At 40.3% G+C, this 22,906-nt stretch overlaps 1 protein-coding gene across 9 annotated transcripts in view; it reads left to right on the top strand.

Annotated features, from left to right (window-relative positions):
• Window positions 1-22,906, top strand: part of MAP7 (microtubule associated protein 7) — a 108,053-nt gene that overhangs the window by 2,865 nt on the left and 82,282 nt on the right. Inside the window, exon 1 of one of the 9 annotated variants that reach the window (XM_017737212.1) lies at window positions 4,385-5,114. The exons of 5 other annotated variants lie outside the window; for them this stretch is intronic. In XM_017737212.1, the coding sequence (XP_017592701.1) occupies window positions 4,985-5,114 (130 nt within the window). In that variant the 5' untranslated portion in view covers window positions 4,385-4,984. Of the gene's footprint in view, window positions 1-4,384; window positions 5,115-22,906 lie in introns of those variants that run through there. 3 more of the 9 variants (XM_017737218.1, XM_017737216.1, XM_017737221.1) reach the window with 3 other exon arrangements.

The following is a 22,906-nucleotide window of genomic DNA, read 5'->3' as shown; positions in this document are numbered from 1 at the left end:
CACTTCTGAGGAGCTCTTAACAGCCCTTAGTCCAGTGTGTGGCACTGTCACACGTCAGAGGGACAGCAAACTGGGAAGAAGATTTCCCTTATTATTCTCTAGCATTTTATGTTCTTACTGATTAATTCAAGGGACATTTTGTTTTTTTTCCAAGAAGGTGAAAAGAAGAAATCCTTTATTATATCAGATGTTTGTATACTGAAGTTGTTTAAAAAAATTCAGTTACTGCAGTAAAAGAATTGGCTGAGCCTTTATTGTCTTGTATATAAAAGTGAGGCCTTACAGATATCTTTCAAGAGAAACTTAGAAACCTCTGTAAAGACAAGGTTATTATGTGTCTTTTTTGGAAAATAAGAGGTAGAAGGAAGAGAAAATAGAGAGCAGCAGTGGAAAAAATTAGGTGTTTGAGACAGTGGTTGACTTAATGGAAGCAAGTGGTTTTTTCTGATACAGTGGCTATATTTGTTATTTCCAAGTTAACTGTAAAAAAACACAAAACCAGGTGTAGGGATGAATCCTGCCTGTCTTTTTAAGGCTAGTTTGTTTTGTCTTAGATTTACATGCCATTGAAAAGGAGTTTTCCAGTCCTCTGATGCTGGGTAAATAGCTGTTTTCTCATACGAGGAGGAAAAAAAAAAAGGCCCTATTATTTCCATCTTTTAGGCCTGACTTCCTGATTTAAAACCTAGTGAAGTAGAAAGTAAACAGACATCTGACTCCCGAAGAAAACTAAGAATAGATTGAGTTTGAATTTTAGCTTGTGTATGTGTATTCCAACATAGTCCTGTGAGGAATAGGGAGTTGGAGTTAATGATCTTTATGGATCCCTTCAAATTTGAGATACTGTATGATCTAGCACTGCCTGTATTACGTATTTTTAAATGAGTTCTTAGAAAAAGTTTTTGACATAGATGATTAATGTTGAAAATGTCTATACAAAATATGATTGTGTGTTTTGATGAGTAGGTATGTTGAAAATTTTTTGTTGTAACGTTTTTGCAGGATGGGAGGTTTTAACTGAATTTTCCTGATCTTTTTTTCCCAAGAAAGAAACATTTGGAACATAGTTCCCAGTGGAACCCTATTGTTTCATGCAGGGAAAAAATGACTGTAGATGCAAAATTCTATATCATTTCTTATCCTAAGTATATAAGATATATACTTACCTTGCCCTGAACCCCTCAGTTAGAAGAAAATCAGAAATAACAATGAAATAGTGGCAATCTGTAAAGGAATGTATGCTAAAATAATATATTTTCTTGATCTATTTCTTGATACAAAACACATGTAAGTTGAGGGGAACCTTTCACAGGGCAGTGGCTGTGGAATGTAAATTTACGTGCAACTCATTATACTCTAAATCACAGTAATAGCTTGATGTACAGTTTGGATAGTTTACAGGGGATGAAACAATCCTGTCAGTGAGAGAGGATAGCAAATCTAGAGTTCAAGTGACTGGCTTCAACTTCCTTTTCATTTCATGGGTAAAGGTATCAAGTCTTAATATGTGATGGTAAAGCAGAAACATCACTCAGCATGTTGTCGTAAATATTTACATTTCCCATATCATGCTATAATTGTCCTAATAGTCCTTGTTCAAGCTGCTGTTCAAGACTTGCCTATCAGATGATGTTTTGTGCTGGTAATTATACCTATAGAATCCAGTGGATGCAAGTGGGTGTGTTTAAGTGTAGTGGTTTGTCTGATAATGAGTTTGCAGGTGTTGTAAAAACGAAAACCCCAAAATGACCCACTGCCCTCAAGATATGCAGTTGCCCTCACTCCATCCACTGAGAGAATCTCACTCCATCAGTAAGAGAGCTCAGCTGTGATTGGTTTTATACATATGATGACTAATGATTAGAGGGGGAAAAAAATCAATAGTAGGGGTTATGTAAGAAAATTGTTCCTTTTGTTTTGTCTTTTTTTTTTGAAGAGTTTAACAGCCTTGTTACTAAAATTATCCACCCCTTCGTTCCCTCAAGGAAATGTTGCTTTCATCCCAGTTTTCGTATAGAAGCTCCCATGTAGATGAGACAAAGCTGAAATAAGAAAAGCTTCCCTGATAGGGATACTTCAGGAACTTCTTTTTCTGCCCTAAACCAGTGGATTGAGGAAGGAGGGGTTGTCAGTACAGTCTTTTTTTATGCAGTATTGGTACCTTTAATGTATGCTTAATAGTGTTTTTAGGAATGTTTTTCACAAAAAAAAAAAATCCCCAAGTGCCTAAAGTTATGGGGTATTTTTTATTATAATAGGTGTCTGCTGTAGGTAAAAGGTCACATTTTGTTTGGCATTTGGAAACATGGTGTGAGCTGGCATAGTTTTTAACCACAGGGACCTTGAAATAAAATCTTGCTGTGTAAGCTGAATGTGATATTGACACTTTTCCTCTGTCACCTCTGCATTAGTAAGACAACAGGAAGAAATATGTACCAACACCTCAGTTGCCTGTGTGTTATTGCCCAAATCAGTCTTCACCAAACTCGGTTATTACTGCATTTTGTACAGAGGGCAAGTCACTTTTATGGGTGGGTGCAGGAGATCCTGCAAGGACCAAGGGAGTCATCCTCAGTCCTGTAGCTGTTCTGCATGACTCCTTCAATAATAGGAAATGGAGATGCTGAAACAGTCAACATACCTGTAAGCTGGGAAGCCACTCCATTCAGGTGTATTTTTGTGTGTTATATACTTATATTTTTTGAAATGCCTATTTAAGGAGTCTAGCAATCAAAGATGATTAAACATCATTTTTAAAAGGGTAGGAATCCTTACTTAGTGACTTAAAGCAGTGAAACGGGGTGGAGCAATATTTAATGAAGTTACCATATACTTATTGTTTTCTGTTACTTTTGTTCTGTTGGCAGGTCTTGGCACATACGAAAAGTAATGGTGGTACTAACTACTGTCCACTTTCTGTGGCAATGCGTCTACTGTTATGTAGTGTTTGTGGGAGGCATTAGGTGGATGGGCATTAGGTGGAGGAATGAAGCTGTTTCTCTTTATGGAATAAAGTAGAAGTGCCCGTACAAATGCCAGAAGGCAAATTGCTGAGCCAAAGAATAGCTTGCGTTAGAGCTTTTTTCCTTACTCTTCTGTCCACACCCTGTAGTACAAAGTGTCTCTAACAGTAGACAGATGTCATCATGTACAGCTGCCGTGTACGCCCAGAGTCCAAGGTGTAGCCAAGAAGCAGGATGTAGCCAGGAGGAAATACATACTAGAGGCGGGCTCTGGGCACGGTGAGAAATGGTGCCCTCCTGCAAAATGCTTCTGGTTTGGTTGGGTGTTTTGTGCCTGAGCTGGAGAAGGAAGAGCAGTGCAGCTGAGCCTTCAGGTGGTGCTGTGTTCTTCTCCATCCACTGTGTTCCTGGCTCATGAGCCTGAGATGTGCAAGAACAGAGCTATCCTGCCAGCTGAGCATGATCCAGGACTCCTCTGTAAAGAGCATCCCAGGCCACCGTGATAGTCAACATAGTTTGTGTCATAAACTCTGACCCTTCTTCAGTATTGTTACCCGTGTCATTGAGGTGATCATATACCATCCATCATATACATCCGTATAACTCAGAGTTTTCAATGAGCCACCTACAGACTTGTCAGCTAATGTTTGTGCCATCTTGTGGTGGCTGATCAGGTTACATCAAGATTCTCTTAAAAAACCCCAAAAACCCACAAAACAAAAAACCAACCAAAACAAAACAACCCTGAAGTGAGGAAAAGTAATAAAGTATTATACTTTTACAATTATAGAGTGATTCTAGCTGGCAGTTTTTCTTTAGTAGCATTTTGAAATGGTGAGCACACACTGAATTGAGGTGGAAGTGGATGACGATTAAAGAGTCTCTCAGCTGAAACATCCAGCATGTTACGTAGTGGCATTTGCAGCCGTGAAGGATGGAACATTCAGATTGCAAAACTTGTGAGCAAGCATTCTGTTGTAAATGGCTAAAGAAAATCCAGAATGCCAGCATGTGAGGGAAATCAATTAATTAAAACTTCCCCAGGCTGTTTGGACTTTGCTCATTTTGCAAAATGTATGTTAATAGTTGGAACTGTAAAACTAATGGTGTGGTACAGAATATTCAGAATTTTGTTGCCCCATGTTGTCCACGCAAGCTAGAAATTCTCATTTTCGCGTTTTCACATGTGGAAAAGAAAGTTCCAACACCCGCCTGTAATTGTGGGTGTATGCATTCCTAATGCAAAAGGTATGTACTGCATAGGAAGGTGATTAAGGGGGGTGGGGAGGTGGTGGCACACATGACACCCAAGACATGCAAATATAGAAGAGGACTCATCCTCATTATTTTAGGTTAGGCTGAAATTTCTAAACATGAATAAGCAGAGCAGCTGAGCAAAAAGCAGGTTCATGCCTGGAGCCTTCCAGGCTTCTTTTCACTCAGTGCTCATCTGCTTGTGCAACCACAGCTCCATTCTCCTGCTGCCATGCAAGGAGGAAGGAGCAGCCCCTGCTGCCGAGGTGCTTCCAGCTCTCCATGAGCGTGCAGGACACAGCATTCCCAGGGCCGGCTTGCTGCAGCTGAGGAGACAGCACTCATAGACCCTCCTTTGATTAGGATGTGTCAGTGTTGTCAGGGCAACTGTTAACAGCGGCGTATCATATTTTCTCCTCTTGTATTGCGTGCTGAATATTTTAGTGTGCTGTAGCTGGAAGAGGGTTGCAGGGAAGAAGGTGCTGCCGCAAGGAACCTGGAGCTGGGGTCTGATTGAGCAGGTTAACAGCAAAGAGCAGCATCCAAAGCAATGTGCCTTTAATTAGGGCTTTTCTTCAAAGGAGGGAACGACTGACTGCAAGCCTTTTGCTGCCGACTGGATGTTGTTATTTGTCAGCTGTTTGCATACTGCTTATCCATAGGGGATCTGTTACAAGTGCTCAAATGAACAGACAGCGTTGCAGCTAGCGGCTAATCAGGGGCTGGAGTTTCTTACTTTTTTTTAATAAGCAAGAGGCAACAGCAACATGCCTGGTTCAACTACTGCCCTCCGACAAGAGAGACTGAAGAAAAGTCCCAGGCCAAGTCCCCCAGGTTTATTCACCATTAATGAAGAGGATGAGCAGCAAAAAAATGGGAATTCCAAAAGACTGAAAGGTACGTTGCTGTTCTGCAGTGTGATCAGGGCTGCATGTGGGATGTGCTGCACAGCAGGCACAGCAGTATTTTAGTAGCTCTTCTGTGTGCTACAGAGCGTCTGTAAGTGACTGGTGCAGCTTGGCAGTTCATGTTGGCACTCACAAATGTGCTGTGCATGATAGGTGTATTTAAATCCCCTGGCTTGTTATGCAATCAGCTGCTTTGGCTATGAAGAAAAAACCACTTTTTAGTTATTAATCACGTATCTTCTGGTAGGGATAAGGGTCCTGCACCAGAAATATATCCGTGAGTTTCTGTGTGTTTGCTTTGATTTCTGTTTACAGTCTGGATAAATAACTGTTAAAAACAAGGTGGTTGTAGGCTTGGAGAGTACAGAATGCAATGCCTGCCTGCTATAGAAGACAGCTTTGCCAAAGACAATGTGAAACTGTCTATACTTCCTTTCGTGTGCGGGAGGGGCACTGTGCCTTTGGCAGAGTATAGAAAAATACATTGTTCGAAAATGCTGACTTATACAAGTCTGACAACAAAACAAACAGAGAACCCAAACACAAAACCAACAAATTGTTAAAGAAAAATATTTATGGTGCTTAAGGTAGGTAAGCAGTGGTGGCAGAGGGATGCTGATGGCCACTGATTTATAGCAGGTCTGTCAAGCCTGTGTACCCACTGTCTGTCCTGTATCATGTAATTCCTGTTTCCCACATGGATCCTAGTGTTTAAATTCTCTTGCTCTGGCAGGGATTCTGCTACTTAGAATTGTGACTGGAATTTTTATTCTTTTTCTTGGTGCTCAAGTGATTCTATGTGTATGAGCACCCCTTTTGGGGGGGTGGGGGGGGGAGGGATGGGATGGATTGTATCAGTTTTTGTTTACAAAACAAATGTTAGTTTGTAGCCTCAAGACACTGTTTTAAATTTCTGTTGTCACTATTCTACCGTGTAACAGGAGAGGCTAGAAAGCATTTAAATAGCCAATTTATACTATGTGTATTAATTAGAGCTGAATAATTTACAGCTAATTGATTATTTTCTTTTTCTGAAGAAAAAAAAAGGTAGCTTGGTAGCTTTCACAAACAAATTCAGAACTCAAGTTTTGTTTGTTGGGGTTTTTTTGAGTTTGCTTGTACTTTTTTTTTCTCAGAATGGCAAAAAACCTAACTGGTTAGAGCTTCATGATAAAATGTATATTGCTAGTCATTGTTAATGTGCCTATTGTGTTAGGGTCTTGTGTACATAGTTACCTGCTCTTCTGTGTATTTGAAACTGCGCATATAAATGGAGATCCAAACTCTAGTGTAAGGTTATTGAGTTCTTGATGTTTTAAGAAGCATACTACTTTCCTTTATCACCTGCTGGATGGCTTCCAGAGTCAACAGTCCATAAAGCTAAAAATCAATAATTTTCCTGGTTTTGTTCAATGGCCCTGCTAGTTTCCCAACAGTTTGTTGACTTAACTACTCTTTTCTACTTGCAGGAGTTATACAGATGTGCTTATCCTTTGTCTCCCCTGCTTTAACCAAGATTTGATTTTTGATTATTCCTTTATTTTCTCTTCTTGCTGTGAAATGTAAGTAGATGAATGTGCACAGTAGCACAGCTAGCAAGCGAACAAGTGCACATGGTTTTAAGAAGATAAAAATTTGTCAGCTTACCTTGACTGCTCCTGGTGAGAAATAATATAGGAAATGGTACAAAATATTCTGAAACTATATTATTTTGCTTTTCATTTTACTAAATACTTAAAATAGCTCATAGTGTCCCTAGACCAGAACGCCGTTTGCACAGTGATACATGTAGGTAAATAGCTACGTTTATCTATTTGAATGTTATCAGTCATTAGGTGGGTTAGGCTGGAATGCCTGGTAATGGAGAATGCATGTACCCAGGGTGCTGTTCTTCTCACCTGGTACCAAGTAAGGTCACTCCAGTGCAGTTCTGTCTGGGTGATGGACCCACGTGGGGCTTTCGTGGATCTTCAGTGTTTGTTGTTCTCTTGCTACTTTACAGGGTTTGCCTTGTCTTAGTTCTTTACCTGCCATTTTTGCTCAGCAAGCACCTGAAGCTGCTGAGATGTTTCTTTTTTATTTTTTGTCTCTCTAGCACATTCTAAGTCAGTGTCATTTTTTGTGGGAGACAGGCTAAATGTTTTCTTCATCTGCAGTTTCTGTTATCATGCTGGACTTGCCTTGGTACAGCAGTACAAAGCCCAAGAGGCCTTTAATGGATCCGATACGCCAAAGTAAAGAAATTCCTTCCTCCATTAAGGGTATTTGAATATCATTGCAAGGTTTAAAATAAACAATATTTTCATAGTTCAGGTCTTGTCAGAGTACTAAGGCTTGATTAGACTTTTTATGAGAGCTGTTTTTGTGATCTGGGAAACAAATATTAATGTGGGTCTTAGTTGCTGGCATCTGTGAGGTTTTCTTTAAATCGATTTTGGTATCAGCCATTCCTTTGCTTGTCTGGCTGTCTGCATTGAAATTGGAGAAGTCTGGTAGGCAATGAGTTTGCTTCTCCAGTGTAAACAAATAATGACAATGTTAAGGATTTTTCTTTTCAGTTGGAGGTATTAAAAGCCTGCAGTGACCTTTATAGACATGTGCTCCTGATACTTCCTTTCCTTTGATGCGAACTGTATTCACTGTTTTTTCAACAAATATTTTAACTTCCTTTCCTCCTCTTGGCTTTGGGACGGGGCCTGCATTTTTGTGATATATCTGTATGGCATCCACTATTGCAGGGTCTCGAGATCCTGTTGTGTAGTAGAAGAGTGCAAATAAAAATTACTTTGAATATCCTTTTTTACCTTTATTAACAGTATTTATTCTCCTTTCTTGTTATAACATACAGAAGTTTTGCTACATAGTGCACTCTTCAAATACAATTTCTATTGGTTTACAGAAGCTTATTTTGCACTTGCATTGGTTTTTGGTTTAGTTACCAGCTTTCCAGAAGTTCTGTAGCTATATTCACACAGAAACCAGAAAAAACAGGAACTTAACAGCCTCAGTGTTTCCTTAAAGCTTGTGCAGTAAAACAGATATTGTTTCTGTGACTGAAGAGAGTGTGTTTATGTGGTTCTGTACGTAAATCACAAAGGTATAACTGAGTAGATTAGTGTTTAATTACAGGTATCCATCCTATGTGCGTGAACTTCAGCTTCAGACATTCCTTGAATTCAGGCACAAACAATTCAAAAAGCTTCAGGATTTCCCTCCTCTGCTCTGTTAATTCTGTGTGCCTTGGATGTAGTCTTAAAACCTTACTCAATTTTATGAAATTTTTAAGTGATGCCTCCTCTCCTTCTTCTTAGAAGGAAGACTTTCTCAACTGTTGATAATGTGTTTCTAAAACTCTCATTTGACAAGGCTGGAAAAGTAATGCTCATGCTTCTGGATTATGGATTTGAATACTTAATAACTGAAATAATTTTGACATTTATGAAAAATTAATGAAAAGTCTCAGCAATGGAGTCCTTCACCATCCTGCTTATTTAAAACTGATCAAGGGGGAGGGTACCTCTAATCTGCTGATTGAGTATTCCTAATACAAAGCTAGACATACATGTCTTAGCTGTCTGAACAGTAGCACTGATTCTTTGTCATCTTGAAAACAAGAGAAGGGCTTTTTTCAGTCCTTTCGTGAATGACAGTGATGTCAGTGATCACCAGCAGATCTTGCCACTGTTGTGTGGCTGGTAATGTTTGTGCATATTGCTTATTCATATGAAAGGTTTGTCCTTCCAGAGAGATGGAGGAGATTTCTTCTATCATGACTGTTTGGGTGTTTAGACTCCATGTTCTTTTGCATGTATTAGTGAAATATTCATGACTGTTTGGGTGTTTAGACTCCATGTTCTGCATGTATTAGTGAAATACGTATTTCTTTTTAAACTCAGATTGTCTAACTTTTAGTTCAGTTGTTGTCTGTTACTGTGTGTCTATAGCTAAAGCAAACTTCAGATACCTGAAAGAAAAGGGAACTTGGCATCTTCAAGGGCATTAAACTGATAGTCCTGGAAACTGAAACTGTATACTTACAAAACAGGTATTGCATGGGGTGTGGAAGTGTAATTTTATCCCACGCTGCAGAGTCTGTGCCTCAGGCAGGATCCAGAATGACAGCTGAGTCTCTGGCTTTCACCACACTTTAAACCAGCAAAACTGCCTGGGATGGTGGTTCTCAGTGGGGCCTCCTGATACTAGTCAGAAGGCTGACCTCCAGTTCGTTTGGGGCAAAACAGTTAGCAACTGTTAAAGGCTGAACACCAAAATCAAGTACTGGAGGTTTTTGTGACAATATGTAGCCTTATCCTGCCCATCTGCATTTGAGGCAAAGTGAGTGGAAAGAGGGCGTGGAACGAAGGAAAGGTACCAATTCTCATTATGATGCTGGTTGTGTAAAGGGGCAGGGGTGAGAACCCAGACAATGTGGTTTGGCATCCTGCACATTCCAGTGGGTTCTGCTAATGTTTCTCTGCACCTTCTTTCTGCTAGCCAAGGCCAGGAGATGAGGGGTCCAAAAGTATCTGTGGTTCTTCTGGACATTTATTTACAGAATCACAGAAGCTGAGATGGAAGGGACCCACAAGAGTCATTGGTCCAACTCCTGGCTTGTCACAGGACCATCCCTGAGAATCACACCATGTGCCCAAACATTTCTTGGACTCTGTCAGGTTTGGTGCTGTGACCACTTTCCTGGGGAGTATGTTCCAGTGCCCAACCACCCTCTGGGTGAAGAACCTTTTTCTGGTTCTAACCTAAACCTGCCCTGGCACAACTTCAGGCCATTCCCTCAGGTCCTATCCCTGGTCACCAGGGATAGGAGATCAGTGTCTGCCCCTCCTCTTCCCCTTACAAGGCATTTGTAGACTGCAATGAGGTCTAAAAACAACTCCCAAAGTATCTGGGAGGTACATTCTTTAGAAAGCCCTATATTCTTTTCCTACAGTGCAGCTGTTGGGGGTACAAAAGGAACTTGTGTTTTCTTCAGGGTACTGCTGCCTCTGTTTGTAGGGTTTCCCCATTCACAGCTGTAGATGCCAGGTAGCAGGAAACATCCCATTTGTAACCATGACAAAGAGATCCTAGCATGAAGTAATTTATTAGCAGTAAAGCAAAGAGACTGTGTGGAAGTCTAGGGGATAGCAGGGAATATGTCTGCAGACCAGTGGAGCAAATCTGATTTGTTCAGTCCCTCTAGCTTTCAGAGTGAAAGCCCAAGGTCTGAGGACTTGGCTTGTGTTGTAACACAGCCTGTTCATCAAAGTGTGTGCTGGGATTCCTTGCAGTGCTTATCTGTGCTGGGTAAGAATTATCTTACACTTCTAGCTCAGCTCTGTGAGAAGAGGCTTCCACTGCTGATTCTGGAGGATTGTGTTCAGTTATTTTGATGACTACTTTTTGGAGGTGAAACAGCCTGTGGTGTATTCATGTGCTCAGGGACCATACTTGACATTGAGTACATCGATGGCAGAAGTAAAAGAAAAAAGTGGGATGTTGACAGTCTTGAAAGTTTAAATTAGTTGTTAAAGTGCATTCAGTTTAACTTGACATGTGAACTGAGGATAATCCCTTTTAAGGAAAGGCTGAATTTTGAAAAATAACTTTTGTAAGTAAACGGGGTTATTTCAACCAAGATCTGAATGATAATACAGTGTTCAGCAGAACTGTCCTGGTGAGAACGGGATGCAATATTTGACTACTGTCCTTGCAGGATAGGGTGCTTGTTGAAGTTGCAAAAGGATTGGTGTTCAGTTTTTTACAGATAACTCTCAGGAAAGCTTTGTATGAGAAACACCACTCATGAAAGATTGATAGCAAGCAGTGGAGTTTTTCCTTATTCACTATTACCTCTGTAAGAGTTGTAACTTTAAAAACCTGGAATTTGGTATATGAATCTGTGTGGAAAATACATGTAAAGGGAATGTAGGTTCATAGCCATTTCCTATAGGAAAGAGAGCAACCTGGAAAGTGATAGATCTGTCCAAGAATCTTTAAATTCTCTGAGGTCTTGTTGCATTCTTTTTTCCCTGAAAATATGCAAATAATACTCTTTTGAGGACTTTATACAGTAACATGCCTTTGAAATAAGTTGACAGCAAGAAGAAATGGATTTCTGTGTCCTATTGTACTGCATTACACATGCCTAGGTAGTACCATGTTTTATTTTGCAGTGAAAAATTGAGGCAATAGCTAAGCACATGTGTTTAAAAGAAATATGTTGCAGTTTGATCCCCTGATGTTTTTGTGATTGTGTTTTTTGTCAAGAGTCTTGGTGCTCTTGCTGCTGTTTGCAAAGCTTGCTCAGGAACTGCTGTATCTGTTCACTCCTAAGTTGGCTTTGTACCTGAGTACGTAGCAGTCTGGATTTATTTTTAAGGGAAAAGCTTTTGCTTGTCATGTTGAACTGCAGAGAAATTAATGAGCACTGGCCTAGAGAGTTGCTTCTGGCCATGAGTGGTGATGGAGCTCTATGTATTACTAGGATCAGCTGATTCAGTGGGAGTGCATAATTTTTCTTCCTACACAAGCTCACATGCGCATTCTTTGCTTTCTCACCTACCTACAGAGTAATTTTTGTGCCTTTTAAATTTTTTTTCTTTCTTCTTTAAATTCAATCTGTACTTTACAACTGGAGATCTTGTTTTTCTGTTATTTGAGAATTAAGAGAGAATGAAAGCATCTCAAAAGGGTCTTGTGGTATTATCAGAAGTCTCTTCCAAAGTGATTTGTGGCTGTGGGATTTTTTGTTTGTTTGGTGAGACATGTGATGATATTATTTAATCTAGTCTACCCAACCTCAGGCCACAACAGTAATATGCCAGAACAAATGCCACAATGGCTGATGCAATTTGCTCTGTTTTAATGAACTGCCTTCAGTCACTGAAGGTGCATCTCACAGTGCACTGCTTTTGCAGCCAAGCAATACTTGAAACGCATGAGTTTTAGATACACTGAGTTAAAGCATGAGTGGATGCTGATGTGTGTGGGTCAGATTTGTATAATGAATGTAAGAGAGACTAAGGGGCCATGGTTAATAAGCAAATAAAAATGCAGATAAAATATCAGAAATTACATTAGGGAGTGTTCTAGAACTTGGACTTTGAGGTCTTGTTGCTTGAAGTAAATTTTTTTTTTTCAGTGGAGTAGAATCACTTTTACCAAATTCTGCATAAAACTCTCATTGGTTTATAGGTCTGACTATGAGAACCATTGAATAGCTAAATTGTCCCAAGCCCTATCTTAGTGTATAGATGTAGCCATAACTGCTTAGTAAGTTCAAGTCAAGAGGAATGACTTGGGATAGCATGCAGATGGTATAAATTTTCTTTTTATGCTGGCAGTTTCAGAGGAGAACCACTTGAATGCTAGGTTCACTTTCTCCTTTAAATGATTAACTTGCTGATAATGGCTAGAGCAAACAAAATTCCAGAAGGCAGGTCACTGCAGCTTAACCTGGATGCAGGTTTCTCCAGAAAGTAGAATTGTGTCCCTGCAGCAGTGGAGGAGACAAGGGGTTTGGAGCAGGCTATACCAGTGGAAAATTGAACTGCTCTCTGTCAGTACTGACACAGGCCTGTAGCTGTACTCTGTGTGTTTGTGCTGGGGAACTCTTGGGTAGTTTTGAATTAGATAAATACCTTCTGTAGCTTCAATGGGATGATGGTACAAGATTGTCTTTTAATGTCTGTTGAAGTTTTTGTTCCCTTTTTTCTGGACAAATAGATTTTCATCCAGTTGTTTCAGATCTGTTGAAGCCTAGTTTTGCCCTTCAGCTCTCTGGAGGAAACACAGTTGTCTTAGAGATTAGGTGTATTTCTGCACGTTTTTTATACAGTTTACCTGTGCACTTGTCAACAAGAGGAAACTGGGTTTGGAATTAAGAGCTGGAACAAATCAAGCACAGGTATCTGCTGAGATGTAAATGTGGCAAGTAGCAGAGATTCCAAATTATAGAGATCTTCCAGTGGAAGGCTATCACACAGGAATAAAAATTCAGTTAGATGAAGCACTCTTCTGGTACTAGTGTCTGTAGAGATGGCTTCAGGGAAAGCAGGAGTTTCCAGTTAGAAGCCACAGTTATGGATTTTCAACTGGTCTCTAATCTCAGTAAGTGTCTTCAATAGTGCATGTTAGAGGCCAGATCTATAGTGCATTTAACTCCTAGGCAAACTGACTCTTTGCCTCCTGTTCTGAGAGTTACCCAAACCCCTCAACAATCCAGGAGAAATGGTCAAGGTACTGGAGTTCCCAGAAGGGACTCAATGTACTTAAGAGTCTAAATTTGTAGTTTGGTTGCTCATCAGTCTTTATTTCTTTTGTTTAATACCACTACAGTCTGAGCCTCCAGTCATGCCTCCTAATTGGCCTAGTCTTCACAGAGAGGTTGATTGATTTATTTATTGATTTATTTTCACAGCCAACATTCTTCTGGGTCTTCCTCTCATATGTGAAGCTGACATAGGAACAACTGTCCTTCTACAATCTGGCATACCAGGCACAGCTGCTCACAGACTTCTTCTGTGATCTGCTGCTGGCTTTTTGTGTAGCATTGGAGGGTAATAGAATGAGGCTGGTGCCACTGCACACTCCTGCAGGAAATACTCCAGCTGGTGGAATTTCATCTTTGGAAGAGCTTTGCTGCAGCACAGTGCCATACCCACCTTGTATGGCATGGTATGCTGTGCTAAAAATGTGCTCTCTTTCCTAATCAAGAACAGGGATGCTCCCTGAAAGATCTGAGGATAGTCAATGACACAGAAAATGTTAGGAAGAATTTTTATTGTCTTTCTCCTGGAAGTCAATAAGGAAAAGGATTGAGGAAGTAACACTTTCAAAACTAAGTTTTCTGTAGGATGCCTGAGTTCTGATTTGATTGCTGGGAATAGCAGTTGTAGTGCTGATGTCCTAGGCAGACAGTCTGACCAGTTGAAAGTCCAGTTAAAGGTCCTTCACATAAAGTCTCATAACAGTCTAAAACCTTTTGTTAAATGTGCTGAAGAGACTTGGGTGGAGTTTTTTTCATTCTTGAATTCCTGATCTTTTTCAGCTTCATTTTAAACTCCTGCACAGGCAAGGCTTATTGTAGAAGTGCTGACAGAACTTGATTCATACTGTTGTATCTTAGTGTACAAAGCTATCTTGTTTCTCAATTCTGCTTCAGGAAGCTTTTCTGAAAGCTCTTTTGGAAATGCAGGTTTATCCAGTTACCCGCCCTTGACATGAGGAGTCATTCTTTTACACAGCCGGTTCTAGCTTTGGGTTTTTTTCCTTTTTTCCTAGTCAATTTCCTCATTGCCTGTACGCTGACTAAATGCACAGGTGAAAATTACAGTACTGAATTTTGGCCTGTGTGCTAAGACACCACAAATCACACCGAACACATTTGAGCTGTTTCTGAAGACAGAGATGTCATGTCAGTGGAGTTTGCACTAGTTTATAGTGGCAGTGTGATGGAGAACAATCCGATGAAAGAAGGTTTCTTTCCTGTCATTCCTTCGAAATTGTAACAATGCTTTCACTGAGGAATGTACACCCCATCTTGGACATGCGATCCATACAAATTGTAGATAATGTTACTTCCCCTTTTCATGTGCATTCCCTTTCACTAGAAAAATGAAAACATGTTTACCTCACTCTTATTCTCTGCAGCAAAGGAAGAAAAAGTAGGGGGTTTTCTGTTGTTTTTTTTAAAATACAACCTTCTCTAGCCACCTAACTATGGTAGTGATGTATTTACTTGCAGTCTGAACTGCAAAATAAGAGGTAAAGAAAAAAAACAGATGGCAGTTGCAGTCTGTAAACCAGAAAAGGACAGCAATAACCAGCTGCTGAGTGAGGTATTGGCAATAAAATCAGGCTGCAGACCAAGCAGTTTGCGCTTGTTGTGCCTGGGTTATCAGTGTTTTGGTATGTTCTTACACTTCCAGTCTGGTTTGTTCTGAATTATTCTGTAATGTATTGATCTACTTCTGTGCTAGTATTTTTCTCTACCCAGTTATTCTCAATTTTAGGGAACAAAATTGTCATAGTTTGTGTCCAGGGAATTTCTGTGAGCCTCACCATCCCTGTGAGTTAGGTGGATTGCTGCTGTAAACTGTACCTCACATACTCAGTGTCACTGAAGGCTGCATGCAGCATAGTCTGGCTTTTCACTACAGTGTGTTCAACTTAAGTCTTTGTAGTCAATAACTGATGCGGCACAAAGGAAAGCAGTACTGTGCAGACTGTGCTGCTCACAGCACAGAGATGCTTGTGGATGCCTCCTTTTTTGGTTAGGCTTTTAAAAAATTATTTCCAGATTTCACATGTTTGTGGCATCTGCATGATGAGCAACCTTCCAGAAGTGAAATATTTAAGGTGATAGTATGATGGTTTGATCTCCCTTTCCTGAGAAGTGAAGACAGCATCTCCATGATAATTGTGTTGCAGTTCTGAAAAGGCTTCTGACCCCAAGATTTGCAGAGGTGATTTCTGCTCATTTTAACTCTGCAAACAGGCCCTCCTATTGCCTGGTTGTAAACAGTTCCGTGTGTTTTGCTGCCACTAGCAGTTTCCTTTAAGGGAACTCTTAACTAATCTCGGTAAAGATTTAGCTACCACTCTGAGAAAGTGCTGCTGTTTGGTCTTTCTTTGTACTCCAGGCTTGGATTATGGACTTTTCTTACACTTGTCCTAGGATTTCTTTTCAAAAGTATCTAGATAATTGCCAGTAGCAAGCTCTTATCACTAAAATCTAGTCCCAGATGGTTAAACTGAAGCTGCTTTTTTTTTCTACACATGAAGGCAAGAGGGTTTGCTGATGTTGAATTCTGCCAGCCAGTTTTCAGTAGAGTTCTTGGGCAGGGATACTCTTAAGATGCCCTTGGCCTCTTCTGTGTTTCTGGCTTTGTTGCGGGAGAGGTGTGGGGGGGTGTGGTTGGTTTTCTTTTGTTTTATTTTTTAAGTAGGTGAAACAGCAATATGGGTTTGTAAACCTGACCTGGTAAGTTCCCAGGAGCTTTCGGAAGGAAGGGAGTCTGTGTTAGGGAGAGAGGTTATGTTCCCTATTGCCATTCACTTTTGTATGCCCTTTTCATGCCTCCGAGGAGAGTGATTTGACACACTTCATCCAAAGAGTCACATAAGCACTCTGCTTTTGAAATTATATAAGCTAACATAGCTTTAGGAAGAAATAAGATAGGGAGCAATTTCATGAGAAGGTTCTCTTCTGCATTTCTGGTGTTGGTAACATGTTTTATCAGTCCTTAAAGTGAGCCAAGATATTTCTTAAAACAAAGTGTGTTGGTAGAGTTACTGCGTGCTTATAAATGGGATGTTCTGTGGGGTAAGCAGAATCCAATACCTTTAACAAAAGTAAGATTTTGAGTTTTTATCTGTGGTTATAAAACCTGTTGCAATGTGTGTCTGAGGAGAGGGGGAGTAATTTGCTTTCTTTTGAAAGACTTTTGCCATCCTCACAGCAAATTCTCTGCACAGACTATCCAACCTGACCTCACTTTGGTGGACTGATGTAGTGTGTACACTGGCTGGGAGTGAGCGAGAATTGCAAAAGTCAGGAGAATCACAGAATGGTTTGGGTTGGAAGGAGCTTTAAAGATCATGTAGTTCTCACCCCCCTGCTGTGGGCAGGGACACCTTCCTTAGACTGGGTTGCTCAGAGGCCCATCCAAACTGGCCTTAAGCACTTCCAGAGATGGGGCATCCACAACTCCTATGGGCAGCCTGCTGTAGTGCCTCACCACCCTCACAGTGAGGAAATCCTTTCTAACATCTAATCTAAAGCTACCCTCCTTCAGTTTGAAGCCAATTCCCCCTTGTACTGTCACTACGTGTCCTCATGAAAATTTTTTCTCCAGATGGCATAGCAGTATATTTATAAAAACTGGGGCATGCTCTTCACTTGAGGAAAGCTTGTTTTTTAGTTTTAAAGCTTCTGTCTTCTGAGACTGGTTATTGAAAGACAACCAGTTATTGATTAACAGTCTGTCTGAGACCTGTGCTTCAAAGACTGCCTTTTAGCATAAAAATTCTTGTGACTTACAGAGAAAATATAATGTCTAGTAGCATTTACAGGAACAATACCTGTTTCTGTCTCTGGGGAGAGGGAACTTGTTTTTGCAGAACATCCTGACAGTAGTGATTATAATGAGAGCTTTCCCATCTGACTCAAATATTTCATGCTGCGTAGGGATTATTGAATATTACTCTGTGGAAAAGAGTCAGCCAAAGAGGTTCTAATTACTTGGGGCTGAGCAACAGTGCACCTACTTCCCATTCTCTGCACAGGGTTTTCTCCCTTTCTTTTTGTCAAACTTTCCTTTTGCTTAAATGTTCTTCAAATAAAACCAGCATTAATTGTATCCTCCAGAAGGATTTAATATGTAGTATAACATATATATGTTTGTGAGATATATATCAGAGATACTTTTTTAACAAAATGTTTTGCCTGTAAACTTTTGAGAAGACTTTGCTACTGGCAAGTATTAAAAGATGTGACATCACTGTGTGCATATGCTTAAACCTTTGCTCTCTATTGCACTCTTGAATCTTTAAATGGGAAAATCCAATGAGATCTGACTTCTGTTACATAACACATTGCTATGCAATTATAAATGCTAACGCCACATTCTAAATACCTTTATTTTGTGCTGCTGCAAAGTAGTGCAATGTTGGATTATGTTTTATGCTTTGCTTTTTAAAGGGAGAAAAATAAAATGAGGAAAATCAGGAGTCTATTGGTGTCCTGCATGCCTTTAAGATTAATTGGGACTTTGTACTGAAAGAGAAGCTAATTTGTGTTGAATGCAGCTCGCTGCTGAGTAAGTGGAGCGTTGCGGCTTATGTTAATTGGCAGTTGTGCCTTTTCTGCTGTTTCCTGGTGCTGTACTCGGTGACCTGGTTGGGCCAGGCTGGCATGGCTTGTATCTGGTCAGAGCTGCTCACACACTGCTGCTTGCAGAGCAGGGCTGTTTTAATGGGACACTTGCATGGCAGGATGGTCATGGTGCGCTGAGCTCTGCCTGTCACGTGCCAGTAGAACCAAGAGGTGTGTGTGTGCTGTGGTGCTGGTGGCCAAGCAGATGGAAATGGAGACTGCATGCCAGGCTGGTTTGCTGGCTCTGCTTCTACTGCATTGGATTGCCTATTCATAGACTCGATGAGATGTAGATATGTACAACAGTTGTTACAATCTTCTAAACAGTTCGCGTATCTTTTGGTAAAGGCTATAGATACAGGACTGCCCAGTCAGCCTGGGAAATAACAAATTTTTAAGTATTTCCATTCCTTGTCCTACACAGGTAAGACATTCTAAGATATTGTAGTGTGGTTTGTGATTTTGGTGAAGTTTATTGGCTAAGATTTTTCATCAGTGGTGTTTGTATTTCCACTGTCTTGTGGGTACCTTTTGGAGGATATCTTAGTGTCAGAACTTTCCAAGCAAGGATTGCTACTGACTGCTGTGGCAAAGTAGAGAGCAGTGCTGTGGTTAAGTGCTTAGTGCTTTTGATGTGAAGGGAAGCTTTTGTCCCTGTATCTGCCCTTGTGCAAGTAGGGCACTACCCTTCACCCTCATACTGTGATGTAGGTGAGGCATCACTGACAACTCTTCCAATACTTGAAATAGATTATTTGAGAAAGAACAATAGATAAGTATTGCTAAGGCATTCCTCTACCCCCAGGTAAGCAAAGTAGGAACACTTATCTATGGAGAAGATGGGGTATGGTTTGTTTTGAGGGTTTTTTTAAAAAAGTCCTTAAACAAATACAGACATAAGCAGGTTATTAATGCCAGTGGAGTGTGAGAAGAGGTTACCCTTTTGACTGCATCACAGGCTTTGGCAAAACGAAGCACAAAGCTTGTAGACAGTGATTCTAGATCCTGTTCTTGCTCTATTGTGTCAAATACTTTCCTTCTAAGAGAGTGGGGAAAAAGCTCTGCTATTTCCTGCTATTACCTGCTGTAGTTAATTCTACAAATAGATGGACACTGAATTTTGTAGTCAGCTGTCACAACTGGAAAGATGTCCCATGGTATCAGTTGAAGTCCACCTATTAGGAAGTACCTAGCGACTTAGGTACTTCCGTTTATAAGCATGGAAAAGCTAGAGTTCATGTGTGCTCCTTTCCCATGGTTTTTGAAACCTCTTCCAAAGGTCTTTTAAAAGAGAATTCTCTGAACAGGAGTTGAAACTGATAATTTAAGAAGTGTATGAGGTAAAAACAGGGCTTACTGACCTTGAAGTATTTGGAATATTGCATGGGTTAGTTGCAATTGAATGGTTTACTCTTTTCAGAGCTGCAAATGTTTTGCACAACTGTAATTCTGCCCTATGGAGTTGTAACTCATGGCTAGTGCAGAGCTCAGTTTGTCCTAAGAGGTGCTATGTGTGGGGAATTTTAAAGATGTCTGGCAAGGAGATGCATGCTTAGACTTGCGCAATACCATTAAAAAGACTGGGCCTACTTTTTCCCTGTTGTCATTCTTCTGAAGCAAAGTAAATTGAAAAAGAAGTGAATCTGACCACACTTAAAACACTGATATTCTTCTCTTGCTAATGGACTGAAAGCACTTATTGCCCTGTCTGGATCTTTCTGGCTTTATTGAATTGAACTGCATTTTGCAAGTAAACAATTAGTGGTCTAATTCTTGCTTGAAAAAAATAACCATACAATATCCATTTCAAAGAATGAGAAAGCTCCCAAGGACAGGCATAGCTATAGTACTTCACGTTGCCTTGAAGAAATTGGTGCAAGTTTCTCATCAGCCTTTGAATCCCAGATCTGTTTATCTTTTGAATTATCGCTGGGTCTGTACGTCCTGCTCTCACATCTAGTCATATCTCCAAATAGTAGAACTATCAAAAGTTTTATAATTTTGCAATGGAGTAGTTACTTTCTAAAACTTTTTTTCTGGCAAGTGGGGAATTATTAGGCGATTAGGCAACTTGCAGAAAGGGAGTTTGGAGCAAGGCACTTATAAAATGAATGGTCTGAATCATCCCTCTCCTCAGTCAGGGCTGAGGCATTCTGGCAGGACTGCAGGCAGTGCTGCTCCAGCACAGCCTGGTATTACTTGTATGGAGAAACAAAAGGCTTCAGTCCTGAAATACCCAGTCTGCTACTCATCAGAGAACAGGGCTCCATAGGATTTAATGGGAAGATAGGTCAAGAGTGTCTGGCACAGGGAAGAGAGGCATTATAAAGAAGAGTTACTTCTACTTGAACTGTATTTTTGTTCTTGAAGTCTTGCTTTATCACACTTCATGTTATTTTATCGAAATGTTTACTTACCTGGGCTTCCCAGAAGCCTGCAATGTGTGTTTACTTGGAAGAGTGTCTATTTGTGTGCCAGTAGCTCATCTGACTTGTGCTGTTCAGAGCTTCCCAGAGATCAAAGCTGCATTTACAAGAACTGGAGACACTAAGATGGACTGGGTCCAGATTCCTTGGGTTTGTTCTTATGCTATTGGCAGTAAATGTTTAGATTGTTTTACAGCCTTACGATCAATTTGCTGCACTTCTTATGCTGGGGGGACCTGGCACTGAATTAAACTCTCCTGCATTTATTTTATTGCAAACAATGCATTGTGAGTCAGAGAGAGAGGGAGAGGTGTTAAAATGATGGATTGTGTTTGTTATCCAAGATGTATAAAGTCAGCATTTCCAAACACAAAAGCTAGAAGCGACTGTAATGATACAGTTAGCCTGTGCCTCAGAGAGACTATCACAAAAAAAAGTTAAGTGGTACACTCAATTCTTTGATACGTGGTCTCTGAAGTCTGCATTATTTAGTAGTGAACTGGTCCCAAAAGTTATTGGCTAGCTTTGGAGGCTTGAGAGGCTTTTTCAGTTTGTTGTTTTGGTTGATTTGTTGTTGTTGTTGTTTGGTTTTGTTTTGGTTTGTTTGGGGGTTTTTTGTTTTGTTTTTTCTTTGTTTGGGTTTTGGGGTTTTTTTTTGTGGCTAGTACTTTAACATGGGCTAACAAGGCTGCTGCCTTAAGACTAGGATTTGGCTGCAGCTTATGAACTCCCTCAAATAACACTTTGGGGAGTAATGAGACTGCCTACTCTGCTACTGAATCAAATACTTAACTGCTGCATGGTTGTTCAGGCTCTATTCACTGTTCAGTAATTGCGGTGTTTGATAGTGTGGCTCTGTTTTTTAAATCTGTTCCCCAAATTCCGTAGTCTAGAGCAGTTTCTTCAAAGAGTTGCCAAGCATACAGCTTAACTAACTGCAGAAGAGAGTGTTCTTTCAACAGCATTTTGTCTGCTAGGAGAAAGGGACATAGCTGGAAGGAAAGGTGCCACCAGCATGTCAGGCAAGGTGCAATTCCTGGCAGCTCTCACAAAAAAGATGTGTAGGTGCGTAGTCACATTTAGATACAGATGTGCTTATTTAAAAAGTGAATGGTTGTGTTTCTAAAGGGTACACGCATCCCATGGATACACTTTGACACTACACTAAAGCATTTGGTAAAAGGTGTGTGCTTCCTAAGGAAAATGGCCTATCCTGCAACTGTTAGTTGAAGTTCCCATGTCTTTCCACCAATAACATCCTAGTGAAACTAATTTTAGATGCTTTAGCCTGTATTTCTAGGAGCTCCAAAATGATGGTAATAAAGATAAATATTTTTTTCTTTCTTTAATGCTACTTAACTGCAAATTATGGTACTTCGAGCTTCTGGATTCTACCTCCTTTTTCTTATTAAGGAAGCCTGTATACACTGCTGCTTAATGTTAACTTCGTGTGATGGAAACTTGCCTATTTTTGCTCAACAGTGGAAGCTGTGACCCTCCTGTCAGCCTCCTTCTGAAGAGTGTATCAGACATCATGGCTTAGGTACATAAATGTGTGGAATAACTCTGAAGTTCTCTCCTCTTCTAGGACACTGTTACAAGGGAAGCAAATCTTACCCTCAAGTAAATTCCCTCATAACCATATTATTGTTCAAAATAGCTGATTTTTTTTTTTTAAATATGGATTCTGTGAACATAGGCCTAACTGAAGGCCAAATGTGTATAGTGACATAAACTACACTTATACTACAAGAAATACTTGAAATCATTTTGGCATCTTAAGTCTCCTACAACATAGTTGAAGAAAGTTCCTTTGCTAAAACTGTGTAATCAAATGTGTAGTTATGGGTTAAGAATAAAAATTATTCTGCACATTTGGATCACATTGCTGGGCTTTAGAAAGAGGGCTTTTTTTCAGCATCTAATGAATTGTCTCAGACTACCTGGATCACCTACAGGTCTTGTTCATGGCAAATGGCTCATGAGGACAAAAAGAGAGATGTGGGTTTCTCTCCCCTTCCTTGAATGGGAACTGTGGAACATTTCTGGTATCTGTCATCTGCCAGCCAGTTTCCCCCCTGTCCAGCTATACTTTGCTTTACACAAGTTATTCCAGGACAGCCATGGAAGTGACTGAGCTTTCAAAAGGGGTCTTTACATTGTTGTTCTTGGTCTTAAGCCAGTGCACTCAGCTGTTTTCAGCTAATGCTCTTTGGAGTTTGGGGAGTGTTTTCAATGTGAGATCTGCTCTCAGTACCAATACTTCTATTTAATTGTTCTTTTGATGTTTATATACTAGCTTGCTCTTGAGTATGGGGGCACTGCCCTTGTGTGTGCAGTTGGAAGGACAGAACTCACACAGTGGGCCAGGAGCCAAGCCAACAGAACAGTGAAGGAGCCCTGACTTCTGCTTATTCTCATGCCACAGTGAATATTGACTTCTATAGAAAAAAAATAAAATTAGGTTATGTTATTACT

The sequence above is a fragment of the Corvus brachyrhynchos genome, unplaced genomic scaffold, assembly GCF_000691975.1.
Source record: "Corvus brachyrhynchos isolate BGI_N302 unplaced genomic scaffold, ASM69197v1 scaffold6, whole genome shotgun sequence".
In the NCBI taxonomy this organism is placed as follows: domain Eukaryota; kingdom Metazoa; phylum Chordata; class Aves; order Passeriformes; family Corvidae; genus Corvus; species Corvus brachyrhynchos.
Note: the sequence above shows the minus strand (reverse complement) of the source record. Positions and strands in the feature narration are given on the sequence as shown.